Here is a 24,237-nt window from a genome sequence, read left to right on the forward strand (position 1 = left end):
CTGCTGGTGCAGATGAGCTATTAGGGAGATGTCACTCCCAGCTGGGCCCAGATTCTCGGATTCCACATGGATGTGACACCATGTGTGGGGGAAGGTTGGCTCAAAGGGGCAGAACTAAAATCGGCAGGAGTCATGTCATGGGGACTGAAGGAGCTGCAGGTGTTCCAGTCTGGGAGAACCTGCCCCTAAGGAGGAGGGGGCATGATGCTGAGAATTGTTTGTTGTGAAGAAGGTATTTTATTTATTTCAAACATCCTAATGTTTCTCCAAGGCAGTTACAAAACAGGAGTTCCATATCATGAATGATGATGTTGTTTTAATCACAAGGAAAACAACCAACCCCCCCCCAATCAGCCTTTGATTCTTGTTGTATTCCCAAAAAGTCCCCATCTTCATCTTTTTCAACACCAGTTTTGGCATCTCAAAATTGTTGCTTCCAGCCAACTTCAGCACATGATTGAAGGGAAGCTACTGGCCCACTCCATGCTGTCTTGGAATGAAGTTTTGTTTTTTCTTAATCACACAAGGTGAGCACACAGTTCTTGTGGATCAGGATCAGTTCTGCAGTCTTGGACTGATGCTTGAGGAGTTTTTTGTCATTAGCCCACTCACACTTGTTTAAGCTGACATCCATCCAGATAAATCCATTTTCCTGCCAAGCTTCTTCCTACACTTCTTCCTACACTTCTTCAGGAATTTCATCTCCGCCAAGCAACTGATAATGACCAAACTCTTCTTGTAGTTCTTTACACTCTCAAGAATTTAAACTTGGATTAAAAAAAAAGCCATAACCCACCATCACCACAAAATTGTTTCTATAGTATTCAAAAACCCTAATCTTGCTGCAGTTCAAAAGTCAACAATCTGAGACTTCACACCCACTTGATCTTTTATGGGTAGGCTGTGTTATATTCACGGAATACACACAGACAATTCAGATGAAAACATCAAATACTCTTCCTGGAAGGTTGCAATGTAACACTACTTTTATGCTTAGACTCCTGGACAACACACAGTAATTAAACACAGAAAGGGACAAAGCAGGCTGCTCCCTAACTCAAAGAGGCACTACTCACCCCACCTTGTTCTGGGCTAGTTCTTTCCAGACTGATTATCATCATACACTTTCCTACAGAACAACCCGAGCCTGCAGTCAGGACAAGGAAACCCCCATTACCACTCTTAAAGTAACAGCTTGCAATTTCAACAAAGTCCTCAATATACCACAGATTGTTCAGAGCATACTGGACAGTTGTCATGTAATAAATCCTGGCAACTTTCAAGAATTTTAATTTCTGTTTCTCAGGGATGTGAATTTCATCTAGAAATTTCCTTATCGTCCATCTTCTTATAAGCCCAAGGAATAAGACATTATTGTCAACCTGCTCCTCTCTCTGAGATTTAAGGATTGTCCCATTTGCAATCAGCCCACTCAATTTTTGTCATTTATCACTTGTATATATAAAAAAAAGAGTGTTTGTAAAGGAAAAGGGAGGGACCACTCCTCGGTAGAAACTTGTTAAAGAATATGAGCACTGAAACACTGCCTGAAGGAGCAGTAGACAGAGCTCAATCATAAGGGTTTGGAATGATCTGTGAGGGTCTTGAAACAAACAATCTGTTTTGTCATCATCTGAGTGGAAGTAGCTCTTAAGTAGGGTATATCCAGAGAAACTCCAGCCGTACTCCCTTTTTTTCCTTCTTGCATTTCTGCCACATCTCAAGTGCAGGGACAAAAATTTCTTGTGATTCACAACAAAAATACAGACAGTCAGTGGGATGATCTTTACCATGTCAGAATCATTTGAAGCATCTGTGCTACTGAGAAGAACCCATCAGTGGTGAGATTGAACAATGCAGAAGAATCAAGGAGCCAGTGCTCCATTCAAAAATACATGAAGGCTGGGTGTGGGCTTGAGCACAAGCATAGCCCTTAACAATGAGATGGTTGTGGAAACAAATATTTTGTTTGTGAGGCTGGTACATTCCCTTGTACCAACCAACTGTCCACTTTTACTTCAGCTCATTTTGTCTGGTCATAGTGAGTGTGGAAGGGCAGGTTAGTTCCATGTGGGATGCAGCTCCAATAAGTTTTAAATTTTAAAACATCTTTTTTTCCTCTGGACATGCACAGCTGATGTGTTTGTAGAACAGATTACATGTGAAGAATGCACTCTTTCCCCTGATGGATGAAAGAGTGGCCTTTCAAAGACTCAGCTGTGCTCGAGTTTTGTTTTGTGTGAACCTTTCCCTTTGGAGCCCTATGAAGATTCTTTAAGACAAAGTAAGACAAAGTACACAGCTTGCTAAGCTTTGCTAAGACAAAGTACAAAGCTTGTTTCACTGGAAGTCATTGCTCACCTCCACAACAAAAATTGACACACAAGTTTGGCAGTCTATTAACAAATGATCAATACATGATATGACTGCAGCCAGGTTCACCACCCACTGCCTAAGCAGTCTTTGCAGTCCCCCCTGCAGTCTAACTCACCCATTTCCCATGCTCACTAAGACTCACCTCCGCAGCCATGCCTACAGAACTGCAAATTGATTATGCCTAGGCTGATGATGAGCAGTGACTGTTCCTCTTCCCCTTCCTTTCATCTCCTGCTCCCCGACTCAGTCCCCCATTTCCTTCTTGCCCTCCTTCTCCCCACCCCAAATAAAAACACAACATCGAAACAAAACGCATTGTTTGCGTGGTATATCCCTGTCCTAACCCTTCATTGGTTCTTGAGTCTTTTAGGTTATAAACTCTGCAGAGCCAGGACTGTGTCTCTGTGTTTGAACAATGCTCAGTACAATGAGGTCATGGGGGCTTGAAGACTTTTATTGGGGGTGAAAGACTACCAAGATTCCCTTCCCAGCAGCCCACTGCCCCATATCTTCCCTTACCTGCAGCCCATTCCCCACTTCACAAGGACAAACAAGTGCCCTTCTCAAAGATGGTTGACTTAGGGACCTAGGAGTGACAGTGCTCAAATGCTTAAGATTCACAGGTTTATGCCAGAGACAAAACCACAAAGCATGAGTGTCCATCAAATAATGGTGAGAAATTTGGTAGTTCAGGGGAAATGGTGGGGAGGAAGGATGCTTTCAGGGATTCTTCATGGAGGGCTAGGTAGCAGCATTTTATGATGGACATAGGGATGGTGTCTAACGTGCTCACCTAGCCTGAGCCACTTGCACCATCTCACGCGACTGTTAGCTCATCCAAGTGGCCAAAAACCAGGACAAAACATTATTTTCTATTAAAGTTATACAGTGCCCTGAGAACAGAGGCAGTCTTGTATTTATTTATACAAACAGAGGTGGTGGTGTTCATCACATTCCTGCCTGTTGGGGTCTGAGCAGGAATCTGCTCATCTCTTTGGTTTTGGAAGGTTTGAGGTAGAACAGGAGTCGATATTATTATGGGAGTCAGCAGGGCAGGGGCTTGTTTGGTGGAACATTTTTTGCTGACCTGGCCAAAAGAAAAATTGGTAAGGCCAACCTTGTCCCAATGTTAATGTAAGTGAATATGAAAAGAACAAAACTGATCTAAAGAGATGTGCTTTAATACAGAGGGAGAAGATAAGAAACTACTAAATAAGGCTTGAAATGTGTTCATAAAGATTTCCAGGTTTAAATAGCCAAAAAATTTTCACTGGATTCTACTCATCATGACTCATTCTACAAACTGGCTTTTCTTAATTCTGCAAAGTGGTTTGTAACTTCCCATAATTCCATGCTTTTAAGTAATAATTTCTCTTCTCTTTTTGTGCTTGAAAGCTTTGGAAACTGACTTGTGGAAACCTGGATCAAGCCTTTTTGACACAGGTAAATATTTAACACAATAAAACACAACAGATCCACCAGCAACTACGCTGGGAATAATCAGCATTCTACACCCTTGTGGGGAAGTAACACTTTTAAGAAGGCCCACGGCACTAACAGTAATAACTTCCACTTACAGGAATTATGATATACAATGACAAATGTCAGGTTTCAGTTTATCTCTGGTTGGTTGAAACTGCCCCAGTGGGCCCTGTGCTTCCATCAATCTCAAGCAAGGCCCATTCCAGGAACAGAACTGATGAGGTCTGGAGAGAGTAGCAAACCATGCTGCAAAAGGGGGTTCTAGCTACTGAAAAAAGGGGCCTAAATGAACACTGTATTTCTTGGAAAATGCAGGCGTATGATGATAATCTGCAGAGAGTCAGGCTGCCAACACCTAGAAAGGAGATTGATCAATTAGTCTAATATAAGAGGTTATAATGAAACACAAACTGAACACATGGAAAACTCCTGAAAGTAAAACTATGATGTTATGGAATAGTGTCCCAAGGGAATTATTATTTAACTTTTATCTTGCAGTGGTGCCTAGAGCTCAAACAGGCCAGGGCCCCATCGTGCTCGGCGCTGTACGAACATTTAGGAAATGACAAGCTCTGCTTCAAAAAGCTTATGATCGGAAATAGACAAGACACAGTGGGGTGGATGAGACAAAAAAGCGAGTTGGAAGCAGGGTAACAAAAATAGGATTTGCAGAATTTGTAGCCTATTGGGCATGATTATCAAAACTTAATGCCTTCCTGGAATTTATTGGACGTCCGTATTCCTTGAGACATTTAAAAGTTGGGTCACGCAAAACACTAGATTTATGGATTCCAAGACCAGAAGGGATCACTGCGATCATCTAGTCTGACCTCCTATACAATACAGGCCTTAGAACAATTCCCAGAGCATAGCTTTTAGAAAAACATCCAATCTTGATTTTAAAATGGTCAGTGATGGAGAATCCACCACAACCCTTGAAAAGTTGTTCCAATGGCTGATCATTCTCTCTCTCAAAAATGTACACCTTATTTCCAGTCTGAATTTGTCAAGCTTCATCTTCCAGTTAATTGATTGTGTTATATTAGATGATATCATAGGGAACAGTCCTGCCCCGGCATGGGGGTGGACCATATAATCTAATAGATCTTTTCCATCTCTAACGTCTATGATTCATTGGTCTCCCCTTTGCGAAACTCTGCCTTGTAAGCCCAATTTTCAAGAGTTTTTATTTGAAAGTTCTAATTACTTCAGAGCTGAGATATAAATTAGACTTGCATTAGCTCCAATGAGTGGCAGAGCATGTGCACATTAGAATGAAAACTCAGAACCTGGGGCAGGAGAGGTGATTCTATAGCCCTAACTAGGTATCACTGTGTGGATGAACAGGTTTTCCTGACTCAGAGAGAGCAGGCTGCGTTGGAGAGAGAACATTTTACTGCATATTGTAGGCAAGTTCTGTGTGTCTGTTTGGAATGAGCTGCAGCACAGTGGCTAGTGGTGAGGATTTGTATTTGGAGACAAAAATGAGAGGTTCCTTTTAAACTTGATGAAAACACATTGGGGCGGTCTTATTTGTACTTTCTCTGTCACCCAAATGTGTGTGTAGACTAGTGATAAAGTCTGATGAATTCAGAGTGTCACTTCAAAGGCATGGTTTCTAGTTTGCATGCATCAACTGCTGTCGTATGTAAATGAATGGAAGTTTAATGAGCATGGACAGCTGTGACAATCCAGTGAAGGAAAATCTAATTAGCATGGAGTGAGCTGCCCATACAGTGAGCTGAAATTCCCAAGGCAATAACAAAATTAAATTGGGGCTGGCAGAACCAGGAGGCCCATAGGAACTGACCATCTCCCATTATTGTTACACAGAAAATAAATCAGTCAGCTGACCCACAACCTTCCATAAATGTTAAATTCACATGACTAGGTTTGGATTGTAGGTAACTACAAAGCTATCTCAGCTGGGCATGCATGTGGAGTACAGAGCCTTCCTTAAGTGCAGATCAGGCGATGAGGCACTTAACTATGAATCTGACTGAGGCCACGTCAACACTACCGACCAGATCGGCGGGTAGTGATCGATCTATTGGGGATCGATTTATCGCGACTAGTGTAGACGCGATAAATCGATCCCCGATCGCTCTACTGTCGACTCTGGAACTCCACCAGGGCGAGAGGCGGAAGCGGAGTCGACGGGGGAGCGGTGACCATCGATCCCGCGCCGCAAGGACAAGAAGTAAGTGATTCTAAGTCAATCTAAGATACATCGACTTCAGCTATGCTATTCTCATAGCTGAAGTTGCGTATCTTAAGATCGATCCCCCTCCCTAGTGTAGACCAGGCATTAGCTGCAAAATTTGGGGGTGTAGATAGGATGGTAAATGTTCATAATTAATTACTCCGTAGTGTTATACTCAATCTGTTGTGCAAGTATGGTGTATTGAGTGCCTTTCACATACAATGATACACAGTTAGTACACATTACACACATGTGGCCACGACTGCAGAAAAAGTGTGATGTTGTTTGAGATATATGATGTGACCATGTAATTGAAGACAGCAGTGGAATGTATACACACAGGTAGGCAAGGGGAAGGCTAAGGAACCTTAATGTTGTTGTTTCATGACTTGTAAGTGCAATTTACAAATTGAGGCTCTGGTCCTGCCATCAAGTATGCACTTATGTTTTTGCAGGCTTGGGCCCAAGTCTTTGCACCTTGTGTTACTCATTTACACCTAGGCAAAGCAAGTGCAAAGCTGGTGCCCTACCAGTTCAGAAGGGCAACTTTTTATTTTCACTGTGCATGGATTTCTGACTCCAAAAGGTGCACAGCAGTGGAGAATCAGGCCCTTCATGAGACCAATGCAAAGCAAGAGGTCAGTGTAGTGTTTACCCAGGCTCATAATGTGACCAAAGGATAGCCAGTTTTCAGGAAAGTCTTCAGTGGCCCTTTTCCCCAGTGAGGACTACTTCCTTTTCCAAATTTCAGCTGTCTACGCCCACCTGCTGCACAAGAGCTGTTCAAAACAAGGTTGCAATTTTTTCATAGTAGGATAAGTATTTTACCATTTGCTCTGTAAAATACGGTGGAAACCAGTTTTGCTGAGAGTTTCAACAAGTATTCTTCTTCAGGGAGGGACGAAACTGAAAAATCTGAGCCCCAAAGTGAACATTTTTTTAAAAAATGACTATCAACACCTGAAAACAGGGCGAGAATGGAAACAGTCATGCCCCCTTTAGGGGAGTGGTTAGTTGCTGCTCCCAAAGTAATGAATTCCCTCCTCCGCTGAATTCTCTGCCACAATGTGCCTTTTCTGATCCAAATCCCCTTGTGTTGTCACTTTATTGCTTTCTTCTTAGAATTTGAACTGAAAACCGCGTCCCTTCATTTTAGAAAGTCCCTTGTAGCTCAACTGTTTGCTGCTTTCCGACCATTTGCTGGGTCCTAGGCTTTTGTGCCTGCCTTGGCCTGAGTGGCTCACAGCCCCCAGCTCCTTGCCCAGCCCCTCTCCTACCTCCTACAGAGCTGTCAAACAAAGACCCACATAGAAATGTACCAACTGCTCTTATTTTCAGTCACTCATCAGTCTAAGTCCAGAGTTTGTGATCCCCTCTGTAATCTCCTTTCATTGCCTCCCTCTGGAAAGCTGCTTCTCTCTTCTCCCACCTGTTCTGTTTAAATAAGGTTACATGAATTCTATTGTGTTTTGATTATTTGTAGACCACTCCATGGGGGAACGTGACACTCTTCACACTGCCTGTGTTACTCGGAAGGTTATTACTATGGCTATGTCTACACTACAGCAGTTACAGTGGTGCAGCTGCGCTGCTGGTGTGCTTCTGGTGAAGACACTTTAAGCCAACAGGAGAGAGCTCTCTCATTGGCTTAATAACGCCTGCCTCCGCGAGAGTCAGTAGCTATGTCGGCGGGAGAAGCGCTCCCACTGACATAGCGCTGTCCACACCGGTGTTCACGCCAGTCGGTGTAATTTACATCACCCATGGGTATGGACTATTCACACCCCCGAGTGATGTAAATTATACCAGAGTAATTTGTAGTGTAGACCGAGCCTCTATTTGTTTTTCTTTAAAGCCAATTAGCCATTCCTGTGACTGCCCTATTAAACTCTGGTGTCTGCCCTTTTCAATTAACAAGTGATCAGGGTCTGCCTGCCCTGCCCACTCCTCTGCAGCTTGCCTTTGTGACAGGGAGGATGATGTGCTGTTACCGCCAAACACCAGACTGACTTCTGGGGGTCTGGCTTTAAAGGAATGAAGTCCTTACATCGATGATTCTGTTAGCCTACACTGCGGACCCTTCCGCCACTTCCACTGGGATTCAGGGTCGAGGAGGCTCTGATAATGATAGATAGGGCAGAGCTGAGCAAATCTGACAGACAGTACTCCAGGCTGGGACACTGCAGCAGTGAACTACAGCCTTCTCCCTCTTGACCCTACTCCTGAGCCAGCTCCCTACTGGAGTCATGGAATCTGACTGTAGACTGGGAACAAAGCCTTGTATGCTTATGGGAGCGGGGTCAAAAACAGTCCCTACAACTGGTAGGGGAGCATACTGATTGAAAACCAGAGGCACATGGGGTAGACTAGGCCTGGGGGCCAATTCCAAAGAAAGATGCAGACACACAGAGACCTAACCAAAGGCACAGGGAACATGTCACTGCTTGAGGCTGAGGATCAGATTTGCTACCAGTCAGCCACCAATAGTCCCTGCTTGAATGGCTCATTCCTTTTCCTTACCTTGGCATCAGTTCCCTGATACCTGCTCCTCTCTTTCCCACAGGTGACTCAAGATCAGGCTGGTCAAGGGGGAAAGTAGTAAGAAGAGATGCCACCAGGGGCTCTCAAACTGATCCTTTGCCTAGAGGAGGATCAGGTTCCTTGCACCCTTTGGTGTTTCCTGTATGTAGAGTTGCCAGCCCTCCAGGATTGTCCTGGGATCTCTAGGAGTTAGAGGTTAATCTTTTATGTCATGTGATCAAAGCTCCAGGAATACATCCGACCAAAACTGGCAACCCTACCTGGAGGAGAGTGGGTATTTCTTTTTGGAAGCAGTTTCTTTGTTCCCATCAGACTTTTTGTCCCATATTCCCCTTTAGACCAGTGAGTAGGATTTGGCCCTCCTTCTGTAAGTATGGAGGTCCTTCCCGTCCTCCTATATTAGATATTTTGGACTTAAATCTATTCGTGATTGTTATGGTAGAGTCACCAGGTTGTGCTGTTAAACATGATCTTCCAAGTAGTTTTTTGTTAGTGTGGGAGTAAATATTCAGTCTTGGGAGACTTGCTGTGGTGTTGTTGGTTATGCAAGCTTCTGGACAGAGCAAATTTATGCCAGCAGCAGCAGAGTTTGCTCTTTGCCTTGGTCTCTGATTAGAGTCAATTCTTGAAACTTATTTGTTTCTAGGGATGAGGCATTAGTGTTGGGCCAAGATTCCTGAAAGAAGAGATTACCTATTGCTGTTTGACTATCCCTGTACCATCCCTGGTGTCAATAAAACAAGTTACACATACTCTTTGTCACTGATTTCCACTGGGGGCTGAAGGTGATGGCTAGTGGCGTTCTGTTATTTTCTTTGTTGGGCCTGTCCTGTAGTAGGTGACTTCTGGGTGCTCTTCTGGCTCTGTCAATCTGTTTCTTCACTTCTGCAGGTGGGTATTGTAGTTGTAAGAATGCTTGATAGAGATCTTGTAGGTGTTTGTCTCTGTCTGAGGGGTTGGAGCAAATGCGGTTGTATCGTAGAGCTTGGCTGTAGACAATGGATCATGTGGTGTGGTCTGGATGAAAGCTGGAGGCATGTAGGTAGGAATAGCGGTCAGCAGGTTTCCGGTAAAGGGCGGTGTTTATGTGACCATCGCTTATTAGCACTGTAGTGTCCAGACAGTGGATCTCTTGTGTGGACTGGTCCAGGCTGAGGTTGATGGTGGGACGGAAATTGTTAAAATTAATTGTTAAAATCATGGTGGAATTCCTCAAGGGCTTCTTTTCCATGGGTCCAAATGATGAAGATGTCATCAATATAGCACAAGTAGAGTAGGGGCATTAGGAGATGAGAGCTGAGGAAGCGTTGTTCTTAGTCAGCCATAAAAATGTTGGCATACTGTGGGGCCATGCAGGTACCCATAGTAGTGCTGCTGATTCTTGTCAACTGCTGGAAATGGCCCACCTTGATTATCACTACAAAAGGTTCCCCCCCCCCACTCTCCTGCTGGTAATAGCTCACCTTAAGTGATCACTCTGGTTACAGTGTGTATGGTAACACCCATTGTTTCATGTTCTCTATGTATATAAATCTCCCCACTGTATTTTCCACTGAATGCATCCGATGAAGTGATTTGTAGCTCACGAAAGTTTATGCTCAAATAAATGGGTTAGTCTCTAAGGTGCCACAAGTCCTCCTGTTCTTTTTGCGGATACAGACTAACATGGCTGCTACTCTGAAACCTGACATTTAGTACTGTTTACCAGGAAGAAACAAAAGGAGCAAGTGGAAGAGCATTTATTGTCAGTTGCCGCTTTATATGGGAAATCTCTCTTTTTAATAAAGAGGTTTATGAACAGCACCGGTGGGAAAAACACTGTAAAACTTGCAGCATAACACAGGGCTCAGTTTGCTCTTTTGTAACATTGCATTGTCCCTCACAGTTCCTGACTATTTAAAAATGGCACAAGGGTATGCAAAATCAGCTCAGAAATGCAGCAGCCAGGGCTCTCTGCAAGAGGACCAAGCAACTACAGGGAATTCCTATATCGACTAGAATTGGTGCTAGTGGAGTATATCGCTTTGATAGCTGTTTCTTTTAGAACCTGACCTTTCTAAGGCCTGCCAGTATTTCTCCCTCTTTGGGCTGGTGGTGCGCTTGCTGCAGCTGTGGTTAGTCAGACTGAGCTAAGGCAGGAAGCAGGTCACACTACGGGTTTTGTGTTAACGAATATGTTCCTGTTATTAAGTTATCTTGGTCTACTGTGTGTTGAGTGTCTCCCTGATTCAACAAAAGCATTTTCCTCTCCGTTTGCTGTCCTCTAGTTCATGGATTCTAAAGTCTGGCGTAGGAGGCTGGTCAGAGACCATATTAACAGCACACACTGGAGAGAAGCCCCAACTGAAAGGGACAGTACCAGTCACAGTACAGCACATGAACAAAAAGCTGGGCATGGCCCTCCTTGTTTCACAAGGGTCTTCTAGGTCAAGGCTCCTTTGGTGAGGCCTTTCTGGTGCAAGGTCAGGCTAGGGGTGGAGGGTATATGTTTCAGGAAGGATTTTTGTCTGAGAGATGGTCCCGTCAAAAGGTGGGGAGGTAGAGCTGCAGCTGTAGGAGAGCGTCACCCCACCCCACCCCCCCAAAAAAAGTTTGTAAGGTACCCTGTGTGCCTGTAGTGGGACCATTGCAACAAGGGTGCAAGTGAAGATAGCACCTGAGAGCTGTCCTAACCTGTGCTAGGAGTTTAGCCAGCTCCTGGAAGCCCCAGAACAGGGGAGATGCAAGCCTCCTGCCCTCTGTCCCTGTGTTGGTACTTTCTGCTCTAACAGTGTAGAAAAGGCCCTGTTGCAATAGGAGAGGACCTAGGGCGGAATCCAACTAATTCAGTCACAACCTCTTCTACAGCTCCCAAGAAACGTATATTGTAGCAGCACCCGTGCCACCCTTCAAATCAAATGAATACTGTGTGTGCTCCCGTGTGCCTGTCCCGCTCCGCTATGCAGAGCCACACCCTGCATCCAGCTGCATTTGGGAGGCTAGTATAACGGCTGGCTCTGGCAAGGGGAAATGGCTCTGCTTCCCACTATGCTAGGGCAGGCCCCTCCACAGGATCGTAAGGGAAGAGGGAATGAGCTTCGTGCCTTTTCCCCCATCTTGCTCGTATGTGGAGCCAACAGCAGACTGGTAATTTTAGTTCATATCTTGGAAGCTGCCTTCTTAACTGGGAGTTGGATTTAAAACTGAGGGAAGTTTCCCCAGTTAAGATGAATGATGATGATTATTTCTATTAACAATAGTTCTTTGTAACGTGCTAGCATGGAAAGGCCCAAGCCAGGGGGTCAGGACCCCATTGTGCTAGGCACTGGGTGCAGAACAGAATCACAAGATGGTTCCTGCCCCAAAGGTATGTCCATGTTTATGTGGATGCAAGTGCTTGGAGTGTATTAAGAGCTAGTACTTTGTGAAGATTAGTTATCAGTAGGGTTACCATAGCTGAACATTCAAAAAAGAGGACACTCCACGGGGTGGAGGGGGGGGGAGAGTATTTGCTCGCACCCCCCGCCCCGCACCTTCCCTACCCTCATTCCAATCCCTTCCCCAAAGTCCCAGCCCCAACTCCACCCACTCCCTGCCCCAAATCCCCACCCTGGCTCCGCCTCCTACCCTGAGCGCCCCGCATTCCCTCTCTGCCCCCCTCCCTCCCAGCCGCGTGAAACAGCTGTTTCATGGCGCAAGCGCTGGGAGCTAGGGGGAAAAAGTGGGCACTCTCTCGAGTGATCAACGTTCCCTTTCTTTCTCGAATGATCAACATTTATTCTCTTTCTTGAATGATCAACTCTTCTTTGGAGAAAAATAATAATGGCAAAATCCCGGATGTTTTTAGATATTTAAAAATTCCTCCCAGATGGCGATTTAAGAACCAAAAAAGCCCAACATGTCTGGGAAAATACGGACGTATGGTAACCCTAGTTATCAGAATACCATGGCACCGGGAATTGGTCTGTAACTAGGGAGCACTGTTGGCTTCTCCTCTTCCTCTTGGCTTGGGTCTATCTTCCCTGATGATCTGATCATTGGTATCTGCAGGGTAAAAAAAAATTGGAAATAGCCATGTGTTACTGACTTTTTAGTCTTCTCCTGATCAGTTTTAGATGCTCCAGGAATTCAAAGCATCAGTTTTAGATGCTTCAGGAATTCAAAGCTTGCCAGTTCCCTTCAGAGCTCAGAGGTAGCTTCCTCTGATATTCTTGGTTATCCGCTCTCTTTACGTACGTTCATACTGACACCAATTAACGTGTGGGTGGCTGGCAGCTTTATGGGAAAGAGGAACCTGGAGGCACTTTATAATTTCTAAACTTTTGTCTGTAATTAAGACACACTTTTAATGCTACCCTCTTGCTGGTTTCCTTTTGAAGTTTGCAGTATTTCCTCCATTTGCCTGCTGATGAAGATTTGTGGGGGTTCTCCTATTACTTGTCTCAGTGATAGACAAGTATAATCACCGGTTCACTGTCTCTTAAGGAAACAAAACAATTATCCTCCTACATAGGTAGGTTTTTTTTCTTTATTTGCAGTATTGTCCCTGCTGATCTTCCCATATCTTGTCCTATTCATAGCTTCTTACACTTAGGCAGAAGTGAGTTGCTTTAACTTAGGAAAAAATGGCCAGACATTAAAATCATGAACTGAAGTCAGGTTGAACTCTTTGAATCATCCTTATGCTGCTTCTTCAATACTCTGTGATCCAATGCTACCTCTCCCAAGCCACATCTACTTGAGTTTGTCTTATGAAGGGATAAACAGACATTCAGGCTGCTGCTTTTCAGATTCCACATTTTGGCCCTGGGAATCTTTCCATTGACTTCAATGGGGCTTGGATCAGACCTTACTTTGTTTTCTCTCTTCCCCCAAAAGAAGAACCTAACTCTCATAGAAAAGACCTCCTTAATGACTTGCTTCACTTACCTGGATATAATGTGTTAGGATGCTCACTGTCCTTGCTCCTATCTCCATATAGGAAAACAGGACATGAGGGGCCTGACTCTCCACAGCCTTGAAACCTTATGTAGTCATTTACACCAGTGCAAAGGACATGTAAGCTGCTAGTAAGGCAGAATGGTGCTCCCACTTTATATTCATTTTAAACAGGGGTAAATGAAGGTGCAAGGCAGTGGAGAATCAACTCTCAATTCCTCACATTATTTCCCTTCCCTTCTAACATCCAGTCAGTATAGTAATCTTCCTTTGATTGCTGTGGTTTTCAGCAAAGAGAAGACAGTGAAATATACAGATTTGAATGAAAAATTTGAATTAATCTTTGCAACAAATTTGAGAGCTGTAGTAAGGACCACCTTCTGAGAGAGATTCCAGAAGCGTTCGTTTCATGAACAGATCACCTGTTTAATTCATTTCACTGAGGTTGTTACTATCAGAAAAGCCAAATTTAATACCTCTAGCAAACAACACAAAATAGAACTGTGCTCAGAAGAGGAACTCAGAAAAGTCTGCACCACCAGATTTGGCTGCTGGATAGTAAACCTTTTAAATGAGCCACTGCTCTGAACCATCTGGAGGTACCAGGATAGGATACAAAATGATAACCCTTTCTCCAGTCTTTTTGCCATATATGTTTGTCAGATTTTAGGAGCAAATTTAGCCTTTGAGTGAATGTGTAAAAAAAATTGGAAATAGCCATATGTTACTGACTTTTTAGTCTTCTCCTCATCAGTTTTAGACATGGAATATAGCTGGCACCCTGGTTTAATAGTTCTCCTCTGATTAGAAGATTTCAGGATGAGTAGATGGACATCTCCATTAAGCAAAAGAACTAAGACCTAGTGCAGGGGTTCCAAAACTTGGTTCACGGCTTGTTGGGGGTAAGCCCCGGCAGGCCGTGAGACGCTTTGTTTACCTGAGAGTCTGCAGGTACGGCTGCTCACAGCTCCCAGTGGCCGCGGTTCACAGTTTCCGGCCAATGGGAGCTGTGGGAAGCGATGGACTGGCTCATGCTGCTTCCTGCAGCTCCCATTGGCCAGGACCAGCGAACCGCAGCCACTGGGTCGCTCAGGTAAACAAAGCGTCTTGCGGCCCACTAGGGCCTTACCCTGAACAAGTTTGGGAACCCTTGACCTAGTGTAAGGTCAATGTGAAGCAGTTATAATAATCTGATCCCAATCCTTTCCTTTTCTAATCAGTAACAGGAGTGGAGGCAAGCAACATGTCCCTGTGTCCCCGGGATGCAGTGTTTTACATGTCACCTGACCAAAATAACAAGAGGCAGCTCAAATCTCTTTCAGACCCGTCTTCTTAGTCATATGTGGAACAAGATGCATCTGTTCACTCCTTGCCTTCTTCCTATAAGTGAGGGCAGACTCCGAACAGTTTCTTGCACATTTAGCGTCTAAACTTTTCTTTTTATTTCTCCAGGCATCAGTTCAAAGGAAGAATTGAATCCGAAACCTTTGGAGCCAGTTTCCCAGGGAAACCCAAGTATGTAAATCAGAATTAATTGTATGATTAAGTCATAATGATCTTTTGCTGTTATGTGAATCGGACTTTTAAGAATATAGTCAAGAAATTAACCAAACATTAGCTATTAGGGAAAAACACATTTTTGGAACATATATTCCTTTACAATAGACTAACCTAGACATCCTTAAAAGTTTCTGTTTAGCCATGTCTCTCATCTGCTGTAAATAATAATTTTTTCTACGTTAGGAAAAAAATAGCAACAGACTCTTAACTTACTCAAAGCAAAGGGTACATCTACAGTGCCTGCTTCCCAGGGTGGGTAGACAGACACGTGTAAGCTCTGCTTGAGCTAGCATCTAAAAGAGCAGTGTCGTTGAGTAGCAGCTCAGGCAGCGGCTTGGACTAGCCACCTGAGTATAAACCCTCCCGGACCCCCATGGTACATACTTGGGCAGCTAGCCTGAGCCATGGCCCGTGCTACCTCTGGCTACACTGCGGTTTTCAGCTTGCTTACTCAAGAAGAGCTAGCCTGTGACTGTCTACCTGAGCTGGGAAGCATGTGTGAGATATTGGCTGGTTAAAATATTACATGGAGGGTCATGTGAATTCTACAGTCCAAGGGCTATGGCTTTGCAATATGCCATCAGACACAGAATTTGGATCCTGCCAGGGGGAAGCTTGCTAACTATGCCCTGTATTTGCTGTGCCTGGAATGAGACCTAGGCAAGTGGGCACTGATAACAGGAGCACTCCCTTCATCTGGGGTAACTGACTGAGCGGGCCTGGCTCCTGGAATTGGGGCTGTACTGGCTTGGCAGCAGATCTAATGGAGGGAGGAGGGAATCACTCAGAAAATGGGCCCAGCAGCAAAGGGAGAGAGACCTACTAGGTACGGCTGGAGTCAGAATTTCGGGGTCTTAGCAGATTGAATGGATTTCCCTGTATCTGGTGAGTAGGATTAATGATCAAAGTTGTATACCATGACTGTTATAGTTATTGGGTCCAATACAGACATAACTGAGTGAAATTCTCTTGCCCACGTTATAGAAGAGGTCAGACTAGATGATATAATGATCCTTTGAAAATGAATAGGAATGAGAATTTTCTGCTGCAGTCACATAGTGGGATAGGTTGTCAGATATAACTTTGATGCCTTGATTTCTCATCAGAGGAAAATCAAATCTAAGAAACAACAACAACACCCTTCACATTTATTCTCTCATTATTATTTCCTGTCTCAGACTGCAAAGTTGATTTGTCCTTCTTGATTGACGGGAGCTGGAGCATCGGTAAACGCCGTTTTCAGATCCAAAAACAATTCCTCAGTGATGTGGCTCAAGCTCTTGATGTTGGCATAGCTGGTCCTCTCATGGGCATTGTTCAGTATGGGTAAGAGTGTCTCCCCGTAATGTCTGGCTCTGCCTCAGGCCTGTACAGGGTCCCTACTGCACTGTTCCCAACTCTTTTTGGAGTGATCGCTTTTTATTTTTAACACCACATCTCTTCTAAATGAGAGAAACTACCTAAAATTCAACTTAGGAAACTTGGGGAATAACATTTGGGATATTATGAGACTGAATAAAAAGGTCTATGGGAAAAATCTACTTTGTTATTTTCAAAGAGTGAACATAGACAAAAGTAAACAAGATGCTGGAGGTCAGACTAGATGATCATAAAGGTCCCTTCTAGCCTTAAATGTCTTTATTCTTTTTCCTGCTAACTAATAACAAAGTGATAAAAAACACTGAAATAAATGAGGGGGTTTTCTGAAGCAGGAAGTAGCCTTGTAAACTAATGAGACTAGTACAAAATAGGCGTTGAAGTTCAATTTATAACACCAATAGCAGCAGAGTGCTAAAAGGTGAAACAAAATTACACACCAAGCTTTTTTTTTTTAATATACGTGTTGTAAAGTTATCTAAAAATAGCTTTCAAACGAGCGAAGCCCTATAATTCATATAACTAAGACTCTCTGTTACACCATTACCACATGCAAGCTAGTAGCCTCTACTACAGTGGTTTTCAACCTTCTTCCATTTGCTGACCCCTAAAAACTTTTGAATGGAGGTGAGGACCCATTAGACATAGTCCGTGGACCACAGGTTGAAAACCACGGCTCTGCTAAATGAATTCAGAGATGCCCACTGCCGTAGAAATGTTTAAGATTCCATTGGTATGTCTTCACGAATGCCTGTTACTTTATCATTTGTGTTTTACAGGCATACCTATATGTTTACATAGGAAACAGTAGAGACTTCCTTTTAAGGGTCTCCTCTGTTATTATGTAATGAACTGCCTTACGAGATGAGTCTTCCTCTTCCTTCCCCATGGAGCATTACTAAAGTGATTATAAATGGAACCATGCTACATGTGAAACAAAAACTGATGGCTGCTTTTCTTTTTGTCTTATTTACATGTTAGTGATGACCCTTCTACAGAATTTAACCTCAAAACTCATGCAAACTCCCGGGATGTGAAAAATGCCATTGAGAAAATTCCACAGAAAGGAGGACGTTCCAATGTTGGTATGTGGCACGGGGTAGCATATCTGCAGCTCCTAGCCCGAGGAAGACTGGGGATGTAGGATCCTAGATCTAGTGGGCAAATAAGCTCCTTGTAGCACCATGGAACCAGCCTTGTCAGCTGATGACCTCATGCTCAGGAGCATGCTTCGGGCACCCTCTGATGCGTATATTGCCATCAGACTAGCAAGGGTATTAGAACGTCTCTGCTCCCTCCATTGGACTGATTTGGGGAGAAAGGAGCTAGCAAAGACCTTTTAATAACTTATGTGCATTTTGATTTTGAGCCCACCTTATGTAAAAGATATTTTTTTTAATTATATTTTTTAAATTCTAGTTCCCACCCCTCCTGCCTTGGTTTGGTTTTCAGGAAAGTTTAGAGTTCTGGGGTGTCACTCTTCTCCTTCAACCTCATCAGCAGCTCACCTGGCACATCTGAGCCTGGTGCTCTCTTTGCTCATCAGTGCTAATAAGGAGGAGCAGAGAAAGGGTGAAGTTCACCCCTCTGTTAGAACCAGGGTAGGGCATATACTTGGACCATTGCAGGTGGCTCCCCTTCGTGTTTCTGTAGCCATGTCAAGTTGCCTCTACTCTGTCTTTGCTAATGCACCCCTTCCCAGTGCTCTAGGACTGGAATTTGACCTCTAGGTCAGTGAGTAACACTATCTCAGAGTTCAGTGTTGCCATGTCTAAAGAGACTGGTTACTGTAAACAGGATAAATCCGCCTCCTATTCACTTCTCTTACAGGGAAAGCACTTTCATTTGTTAACAAAAACTTCTTTTTGGATACCAATGGAAACCGAGGTGGAGCACCCAATGTGGCCATAGTGCTGGTGGATGGATGGCCCACCGATAAGGTGGAGGAGGCCTCCAGACTGGCGAGAGAATCTGGAATCAACATTTTCTTTGTCACTATTGAAGGAGCTGATGAAAACGAAAAACAGAATGTTATTGAACCCAACTTTGTGGACAAGGTACTGAGGAATAGGGTACATGAAACTAGATCTGGGTTTACAGTGTAAAGGCTGGAGGTAGGCCTGAATGTTACTAAGGTTTTCAGGGTGTTTGGATCTCCTAGTTTGATTTGAGCCCATCTTGTATGATGTTGCTCTCCTCTTCTCCCTCCCCCTTTTTTTCCTTCTTATAGTTATGGCTTCCCTCTAAGAACTGCCGTAGGATCTAACATTTGAATGTTGAATAGCAATGGCAGCAATGCTCGTCATGGATTCATAATTCTATTTGTCTCAAGTTTGAGTAGGGTTACCATATTTGAACATTCAAAAAAGGGAAGGTGGTGCTCGTGTCCCCCTCCTCCCCACCTTGCGAAACAGCTGTTTTGCGGGGCAAGCGCTGGGAGCTAGGGGGAAAATGTGGGCACTCTCTCAAGTGATCAAAATTCACTTTCTTTCTCGAATGATCAACTCTTCTTTGGGGAAAAATAATAATGGCAAAATCCCAGACATTTTTAGATATTTAAAAATTCCTCCAGGACGGCAATTTAAGAACCAAAAAGCCAGACGTGTCCGGGAAAATACAGATGTATGGTAACCCTAGGTTTGAGGCTTGCTATATTACATTCTGCCTATACCAGAAAAGGATTGCTGAAATGAAGAACCAGTAACATTTTTATTGGCTAAGGAATAGAGAGGGAAACTTCCTTGCAGTGAGATCTATTAAACTATGAAATAGTCTCCCAAGGGAAGTGGTGAAAACCATACCATTTGGGACTTGTAAAGCTAGGCTGGACAAAGTGTTAGAAAACAGTCTGCGAGCCACAATTCTGCACTGGCAGGCAAATGTGGACAGATAACTAAACACTGTAGGTCTTTTCCATTTCTAATCCCATTTTTCTATATTCCATGAATGAGCTGAGCTACAAACAAATACCATTTTTAAGGCTGGAATTAAGGCTGTATAAAGCTTTTGTTTATATCCCTGCACTACAAAAATACCAGACCACAAAAATAAATAGCCTGCAAAAATACCTTCCCTTGAAATCACAGCATTCCTAATACCATCCTTCCCCACTTGAATTCTCATATGATTATTATCTTGAACAGCTACAGTAGAAACTAGTGTTGTATATATTAAAGCATGGCTGTTGCCTCTTTTAATGAAATAATTTCTGTTGTTGTTAGGATTTGTATGGGTTATGACGTTAAAACCACATTCTGTTTCCAGTTACAAAACGCAGGTGTAAATCCGGAGTAATTCTTCTGAAGCTAATGGAGTTACTCTGAGTTTACACTTGTGTAACTAACTCGAAAGTTTTTATTTGTACCTACACTGTAATTCTCCCCTTCAACAAAGTATGAGAAGCCCTTGAGTCCCATGCTAGTACTAAGGTCATAAACAACTCCCGTTTCCACATCCAAGAGAAGGCACAATAGCCCAAAGTTAGTAAAAACAGACAACTTAAAAATGTGATTGAGAGGTGTTGCTGAACAGACAATTATTTGAAATGATATTAATAAATTAGGTGACACCCACAATTTTTGATCCATTGACCATCCGCTACCCAGGCTAGAAACACATCAGTGGCTTAGAGAAAAGACTTCTAGCATCAATAAATCTGTCCAAGCCATGCTCCTAGAGCATTCATCAGAAACCAACACTTTTGACCCCTCTACTAGTTAATATTTCTAGTGTTTCCATTAACAGTTGTTAATGAGTCCTTGCAGAAGACTAAACCTTTGGGTATTATGAAAATACATATTTCTAAATTTTAAATGTCACTGAGTACAGCAGCCAATGGACATGCATAACAGGCATTCCTCAACCCTTTTGTAGATGTTATGAAGACATTCTTCTTAAACGCTGCCTTCAGCATGCTTCCCATATGAAGTAATAACTATAACTCAAACTTTAGTGCCTAGGCTGCTAGGCCTGGGGCTTGGAAGAGCTCAGTTAATTTCCCTGTTCCCCCACAGACTTCCGGGGCAACCTTGTAGAAGGCCTTGTCTACACTGGCAAGTTTCTGCGGAGTAAAGCAGCTTTCTGCGCTGTAACTCCCGAGGTGCACGCACGGCCACGCCACTGGGTGCGCAGAAACTGTGCAGTTGCAGCGCTGTAAAAAAACCACCCTGACAAGAGGCTTGGAGCTTTCTGCACCGGGGCTACAGCGCCACGGCGCCAGTGTAGACCTCCTGGTCGATTACAGTGCTGCGACTGGCCTCCGGGAGGTGTCCCACGATGCCTGTCCTCACCTCTCTGGTCATCGGTTTGAACTTGACTGCCCTGCCCTCGGGTGACCAAGCGTCATCCCCACCCCGTAAATTCCTTGGGAATTCTGAAAGTCCCCTTCCTGTTTGCTCGGTGACGCCTGCAGTGGTCTCAGCGCATCTCTCCAGGTGACCATGCAGCTCCACGCACCAGGTGATCCCCCGCTTGGAGCAATGCCGAGCTGCTGGACCTCATCGGCATTTGGGGCGAGGAGGCTGTCCGGTCCCAGCTGCGCTCCAGCCGTAGGAATTATGATACCTATGGACAGATTTCACGATGCATGACAGTAAGGGGCCATGACCGGGACACGCTGCAGTGCAGGAGCTGCGGAACGCCCACCACACGGCATGGGAGGCAAACTGCCGCTCTGGTGCTGTGCCCACGAGTGGCCAGTTCTACAAAGAGCTGGACGCCATATGCGGTGGCGACCCCACCTCCACTGTGAAGACCACTGTGGATACTTCGGTAGCTCGCGTGCCAGTCGAGAGCGGACCGAGCAGGAGGAGGAAATCTTGGACAAGGATGTGGAGGGGGAGGGGGACCCAGAGGCAGAGGATGACTCGGAGGTCAGAGATGCATGCAGCCAGGAGCTATTTTCTACCCCGGGGGAGCCTAGCCAGTCACAGCTGTCAGATCTTGGCAAAGCGCAATCAGTAGAGGAGGACCCTTGTAAGTGACTTTGATTTTGGGAATCACTGAAGCAAGTTGTTGTGGGGGGGAGGGAGGCAGAAAGCTGGCTTGTGTCCAGTGATGAGCTGCCAAAATCTTAACTGGTTCCCTCCTCACCGCACGAGGGGGTTGTTGCCCACCCCCGACCCTGGCACACTTAGGCGGAGCAGAGGAGGCTGCCGGTGGGTGCTCTGCACCCACCAAATTTTCCCCTTGGGTGCTCATCCGAATGTTCTGCAGCCACTGCTCATTGTCCCAGACATGCATGACAATGCGATCCCACCACTCAGTGCAGGTTTCCCCAAGCCCAAAAGCAGCGTTTCACTATGGTCAGTGGTCAGCACCTCTGTGAATGCACCCATGGAGTCAGCGCCACTTTTGACCGGTTAAATTTAGAAGCTCTTTTAGAACCGGTTGTCCCTCGCAGAACAATCAGTTCTAACAGGGCTTCTAAATTTAACAACCGATTCTAGCGAACCGGTGGGAACCGGCTCCAGCTCACCACTGCTTGTGTCTGTATGTTGCACGTACCACCACATGCCTAGGCCAATCAGTAGAACAGGGTGTTGATGGACTCCCTCACTTCACAGGAATCTGCCTCAGAGCTCCAGGAAACTCTCAGGGAGATACTGGGCAATCCCCGGCCACAGGTTCTTTGGCAGAGCTGCTTTGTTTCTTGCCCCATTAAGGGTAACTTTCCCGCACCCCTGTGCCGTCACTGGGGACAGGAAGTACTATTTCTGCACATGGGCAGAAGCTGCAGTCTTGGAGAAGACTCTCCTTTGATTCCATGCTCACCCTTAGCAGTGAGATATCTTCCATAATGAACACAGCCTGTGGAAAATGTGGGGACAGTAATGATTATAAGGCCCCCCCACAGTGCTGGCTCTCCCCCAGAGCCACCTGCCCCATGTACAGTATGGTCCTGAAACACTGATTTCCCCTGCCCCTACAGTTACTCACCATTTTGGGGGCCCTGTGCCTCATGTGTGCTTGCCTGGGGTCAGCTAATTAGTTATAGATATGTGAATAGAGGCTGTGGTTTAGATCAGTGGGCTGTGTGTTGCAGACAATACTGGTTCTGTAAAATGTTGCATTTTGGCTTCAGGGATATGACCTTGGGAGCCCAGCCTCCCTCTTTGTTATTGCCGGCTGAAAGGCTGCGCAGAATTACAAAGTCGCCCCGAAGAAATAAAGAGGACTTTCTGCGTGACGTCACGATGCACTCCGCGGCCGAAAAACAAGAGTTGAAGGAGTGGCAGGACAGCGAGAAGAGGGACCTAAAGGAGAATGCGGTGCAACAGAACGAAGCCAAACGGCGGCTCTTAAATGTTATGGAGCACCAAGCGGACACTCCAGACGCTGCTAGCGCTGCAAACAGAGCAACTACGAGCCTCAGTGATCCAGCCCTGAGTGAAGCTTTCACCCTTCCCTTCTCAAATATTATGGAGCGTACATCACACGGCTATCAGCATGGAATAGTGTCATCGGCCAGGTCCAGCCTCCCATATAGGCAGCAACAGCAGGCCTTTAAACATCCAAAAGCACACAAGTCATTCTGCACTTGCTCAGCCTGTTGTTGAACTGCTCCTTGCTGCTATCAAGGTTCCCTGTATATGGCTTCATAAGCCACAGCATTAAGGGATCGGCAGGATCTCCCAGGATCACAATGAGCATTTTAACATCCCCTACCAGACTTCTGGTCTGGGAAGGAAGTCCCTGCATGCAGCTTCCTCAACAGGCCACTGTTCCGAAAGATGCATGCGTCATGCACCTTTCTGGACCAGCCTGTGTTAATGCCCACGGTGATCCACAAACGCCTGGAGAACCATTGAGAAATACCCCTTGCCATTAATGTACTCGGTGGCTAGGTGGTCTGGTGCCAAAATTGGAATATGTGGGCCATCTATTGCACCCCTGCAGTTAGGGAATCCCATTTGTGCAAAGTCATCCACAATGTCATGCACATTGCCCAGAGTCACAGTCTTTCAGAGCAGGATGCGATTAATGGCCCTGCACACTTCCATCAACACAAGTCCAACGGTCGACTTTCCCACTCTGAACTGGTTAGTGACCAAGCCGTAGCAGTCTGGAGTAGCCAGCTTCCACAGTGCAATCGCCACGTGCTGCTCCAATGGCAGGGCAGCTCTCATTCTCGTGTCCTTGTGCCGCAGGGCTGGGGCGAGCTCATCGCACAATCCCATGAATGTGGCTTTCCTCATCCGAATGTTCTGCAGCCACTGCTCATTGTCCCAGACATGCATGACGATGCGATCCCACCACTCAGTGCTCATTTCCCCAAGCCCAAAAGCAGTGTTCCACTGTGGTCAGCACCTCTGGGAATGCCACAAGCAATCTTGTGTCATAGTTACTACGCGTGGTGAGATCAATGTCACACTCCTCTTGCCTTTGTAGTTTAAAGAATAACTCCATGGCCGCTCATGACGTGTTGGTCAGAGCAAGCAGCATATTGGTCAGTAGTGCGGGATCCATTCCTGCAGACCGAAGAGGCAGAGCGCACAGTACACAAACCGTTGAAAGATGGCGCCAAATGCAGACGGAAGCACAGGGATTGCTGGGATCCGAAGCAATGCATCTCAGGGCATTGGGCAGGACCCAGGATGCCCCGTGACTCCCTCTGCCTTCCCACAACTCTTATCGGAAGAAGAGAAAGAGGTGCTCTGTGGGATAGCTACCCAGAGTGCACTGCTCCTAATAATGCTGCAAGTGCCACAAGTGTGAACACGCTATTGCGCAGGCAGCTGGCAGTGTGAACACACAACAGCGGTTTCCCTTCAGCGCTCTCT

At 45.2% G+C, this 24,237-nt stretch overlaps 1 protein-coding gene across 3 annotated transcripts in view; it reads left to right on the forward strand.

The window, feature by feature from the left end:
• Positions 1–24,237, forward strand: part of VIT (vitrin) — an 83,341-nt gene that overhangs the window by 48,220 nt on the left and 10,884 nt on the right. For 2 of the 3 annotated variants that reach the window (XM_048843689.2, XM_048843686.2), the window contains 5 exons: positions 3,772–3,819; positions 14,972–15,034; positions 16,258–16,405; positions 17,438–17,541; positions 18,287–18,513. In XM_048843689.2, coding sequence (XP_048699646.1) covers positions 3,772–3,819; positions 14,972–15,034; positions 16,258–16,405; positions 17,438–17,541; positions 18,287–18,513 — 590 coding nt within the window. The remainder of the gene's footprint in view (positions 1–3,771; positions 3,820–14,971; positions 15,035–16,257; positions 16,406–17,437; positions 17,542–18,286; positions 18,514–24,237) is intronic. The other variant, XM_075126993.1, reaches the window with a different exon arrangement.

The sequence above is a fragment of the Caretta caretta genome, chromosome 3 (genome assembly GCF_965140235.1).
Source record: "Caretta caretta isolate rCarCar2 chromosome 3, rCarCar1.hap1, whole genome shotgun sequence".
NCBI lineage: Eukaryota > Metazoa > Chordata > Testudines > Cheloniidae > Caretta > Caretta caretta.